At 40.2% G+C, this 3589-nt stretch overlaps 1 protein-coding gene across 1 annotated transcript; it reads left to right on the forward strand.

The window, feature by feature from the left end:
• The first annotated feature begins 858 nt into the window (after window positions 1–858).
• Window positions 859–2900, forward strand: prr18 (proline rich 18). The gene has a single exon (XM_077246423.1). The coding sequence runs from the start codon at window positions 994–996 to the stop codon at window positions 1756–1758; it is 765 nt and encodes a 254-aa protein (XP_077102538.1). The 5' UTR covers window positions 859–993; the 3' UTR covers window positions 1759–2900.
• Window positions 2901–3589: the final 689 nt, after the last annotated feature.

Here is a 3589-nt window from a genome sequence, read left to right on the forward strand (position 1 = left end):
CCTATTGATTTTGTTCCTCATTTCGCTGTGGCTGAAACACTTCGTAGTGGCTGGGTGTCAGAACAGATGTCACTGTGAAATTACCAATTGCTGGAAAGGAGGGCGATGGATCAATAGCGATGGAGGCTGCTTTTCTTTAACCTCTGTGCTAAGCCAAGGTCACCAAGGAGAAAATATTGACAATCAGTAAAAAAAGTACCGTTAGCTGGATCTGCTTTGTGAAGCTCTGCTAGCTGCATTCCAATACATTACTGTTTCAAATCTGTTAATCAATAAAAAAATATATATATATATATATATATATATATTTTAGACATAACATTTAGAAAATTATGTCTTTTAAGACATATTCAAAATTAAATTAAATCGCTTAAATAAAACTAACAATACTGTTACAAAATAAGACGAAGGGTCTCTTTAAAGGGATAGTTCACCCAAAAAAGAAAATGATTGCATCATTTACTCACCCTCATGTTGTTCCAAACCTGTATGAGTTTCTTTCTTCTGTTGAACACAAAATAAGATATTTAAAGAATGTTGGCAATCAAACATTTGACCACAACTTAAGGGTGAGTAAATGATAACAAATGTTTCATTTTTGGGTGAACTATCCCTTAGGTGACATGATCATTATTAATGTGATGAATGAACTACACCAGTGGATACAAAGCTAGGACACTTGTGTGAACTTGGCTGTATTATGTTGTATTGTATAATGCAATAAACCTTCTTTAAAAGATACATTCATACAGGCACTTGCAAACGCATGGCTTTGTTGTTTTAACCTTTCTGTTGTGACCACGCCCCTTCCGCCCAACACACTATAAATCCCGCGGATGCCCCGCCCCATGTCAGTCTAGAAGTGAGATGTGGAGCACAATGGACTACTCCGTCTAACATCCAAAGATCCGGTGGACCGAGGCGAATGGACGTATTTCTCCCATCATTCACGCACAGATTTCTTCATTATTTTGCGCATCGATAGCATTCAAAATGCCTTTTCCGCCGATTAACCTGCACTCACGGATATCATCGCCAAGAAAGGAGCTGTTCAGGAGAAAGAAGAGCAGGGACAATGTCGCACCTCCTCAACCCACGTACAGTCAAAGGACAGGAGACGAAAAGGAATCGGAGAAAGAGAAAATATCCACATCGTGGCCGTCGGCCAATTTAAAGCAGCTTGGACGAAGCAAGCCGAGCAGAGTCCCTCCAGATCCCGAGACGGACAGCAAACATTCATGGTTGAGCGTCCCCAAACCATTGGCTACCTCATGCGAAAGCGTCCCACGGTCCAGTTCTGGAGAGTCCAGCCATAAATATGCCTCCAGGACCTCTATAGCAAAAGAAGGCGGCGAGCAAGAGATCCACTTCTCCCTCAGCCTGACCCCTGAAGCCATCCTGGTCATCCAAAAGCGCAATCTGGAAAAGCAAATGATGGCCAAGCAACAGAAGTGCTGCGCTTCCGCGGACTTGAGACACAGGCGCGTTTTCCCATCCAAGAGAGCTCAGGGCAGCTCTAATAATAAGAGCTCCGGACCTGTTGCCAAACTGGACGGTTCCAATGACATAAGCACCATTGTGAAGATATCTCTCCTCAATGATCAGTACAAATATGATGATGTTGAGTATGAGGAGGAGGATGGAGACGTGGACGAGACTGTCATGAGGAAATGTAAAGAGTGGCTCAAAGGTGTGGAAAGCGCTGCTGCTTTTGGGAAAGTTGATAAACTGTCATCTTTGCCTCATCTTAAAACTTGATGACCTCAAAATTCCACAAAAGAAATGTCCACTGTGAAGACTTCAGTCCATGAGTTGTGTCAAACTCAAAAGTCACCTAATTTGCTTTTAGAAATAATGTTGTCTGAGGGTCATTCACACAGGACGCGTTCTTGCGTTGAAAAACAGCGGGACCGAGCGCAATGAAGGTTAACTATTATTAATTGGACACGCCGCCTTAAAACGCAAGTGTCGTGACCGTTTAACGTGTAAAACATCACAAACGGAACGAAGGAAGGCGCACATATAGGCCGCGCAACAATGGAATATTTTTAACGTGATGGGCCTGGGTGTCTTAAAACTTGGCACGAAAAAAAATCAAATGCGTCGTATTGTTTACATAGACCACAAATGAAAATAGAGAAGATGTAGGCTAATGCAAGAAGGCGTCATATGTGAACGTTACCATTCACTCAGGACACGTAGTCGGGATCATTAACGTTCTAAGAAATTATTGGAATGGAACAGGATGCATAGGGCATTTTAAAAGTTTTTTTTTTTCAACTTGACACGCCATTTAAACATGCTTGCGCAAAAACGTCCATATGACGCAGTGCACATAACGCAACAATGAACAGCGCAGAATGAACGCAAGAACGCGTCCTATATGCGTAGCCTACACAAACTGAGTTTTCTTAATGGACTGACGGGAATGTCTGAATGTTTTCTGCATTGAGATGTAGGCTTTTGCTGATCATCAGTGATCACTCAGAGAATTTTTTGCAGGTTACCTTTAGCCTACACAATGACTGGGAAACAGTAGTGTTTTTTTGCACATTGCTATTGTTTTCACTTTGATGGGCTGAACGACAGATGTTTGTTTCAAACTGTGGAAGTACTGAAGCGATTGACGACCCGTGAAATGCATCCAGAGGCCACGGTCCTTCCTTTGTGCCAGAAAACAATAGCTGTCGAAGACGACACCGTCTGAGAGACTTAGAATAGACACTTAATATCTGAGACTTGACTTAAAAGTATGTGTGTAATATGAACTAAAGGACTGTTTGATCGACGAACCAGCCGTGTACAGTATTTATTTTGCAATGTGGTGTTTATATGCTGTGTTGTTTCAAGTCATTTTTAAGGGTTCTGATAATAAAATTAAAAACACGTTTTTTTATTAACCTATTTGAATGATCAAATATGAACTGTGTGTGTGTGTGTGTGTGTGTGTGTGTGTGTGTGTGTGTGTGTGTGTGTGATATATATACTGTATATATACTCAAAGGTGTGGAAAGCACTGCTGCTTTGGGAAAGTTGATATAATTGTATATATATATATATATATATATATATATATATATTAGTTATATTGGTATCATAGCTAGAATACATTTTGTTAGTGTGAAAGGTAAAGTCTTTCGCTACAGACCTTACAAGGGTGTTTTCTTACAAATATTACTTTAATAATAAAACTTAAGCACAACAGGGCTACAATGAACAAAGTGAAATGAATGGGCTTTGAGGTATCAATAGGACTGAGGTTGTGTAAGCTTGCACTATGGCAACAACCCCTTAAACACAGATCAAACCTGAAAATCTCCACACTTCGCTTTGAGCTTTTACTGTGGAGACGTGTTTGAGTTTGCAGCAGCAGAAAAAAATTAGTCATTCAGAAAATTGCTAAGGTTATATCAAATATATAACCATTACAGTAACAGACTTAGGAGTTAGGTTGTTAGAAAAGCTGTTTAGCCTGTTTGTGGGTTGATTCTTCGAACTGTATTTAAGTTGCTTAGAAAACTACCAGTTGATTGTTGGTAGGCCTAAAATCAAAGGCTTCAGAGAGCAGATTTTTATTGCTGAACTGGTA

Source organism: Siphateles boraxobius, unplaced genomic scaffold (genome assembly GCF_051911475.1).
Source record: "Siphateles boraxobius isolate OS27281-9 unplaced genomic scaffold, OSU_SipBor_1 104, whole genome shotgun sequence".
Taxonomy (NCBI): Eukaryota; Metazoa; Chordata; class Actinopteri; order Cypriniformes; family Leuciscidae; genus Siphateles; species Siphateles boraxobius.

What these genes read in the sequence shown, in the direction of transcription:
- prr18 (XM_077246423.1), top strand. Translation starts at nt 994, where the DNA reads ATGCCTTTTCCGCCGATTAACCTGCACTCACGGATATCATCGCCAAGA.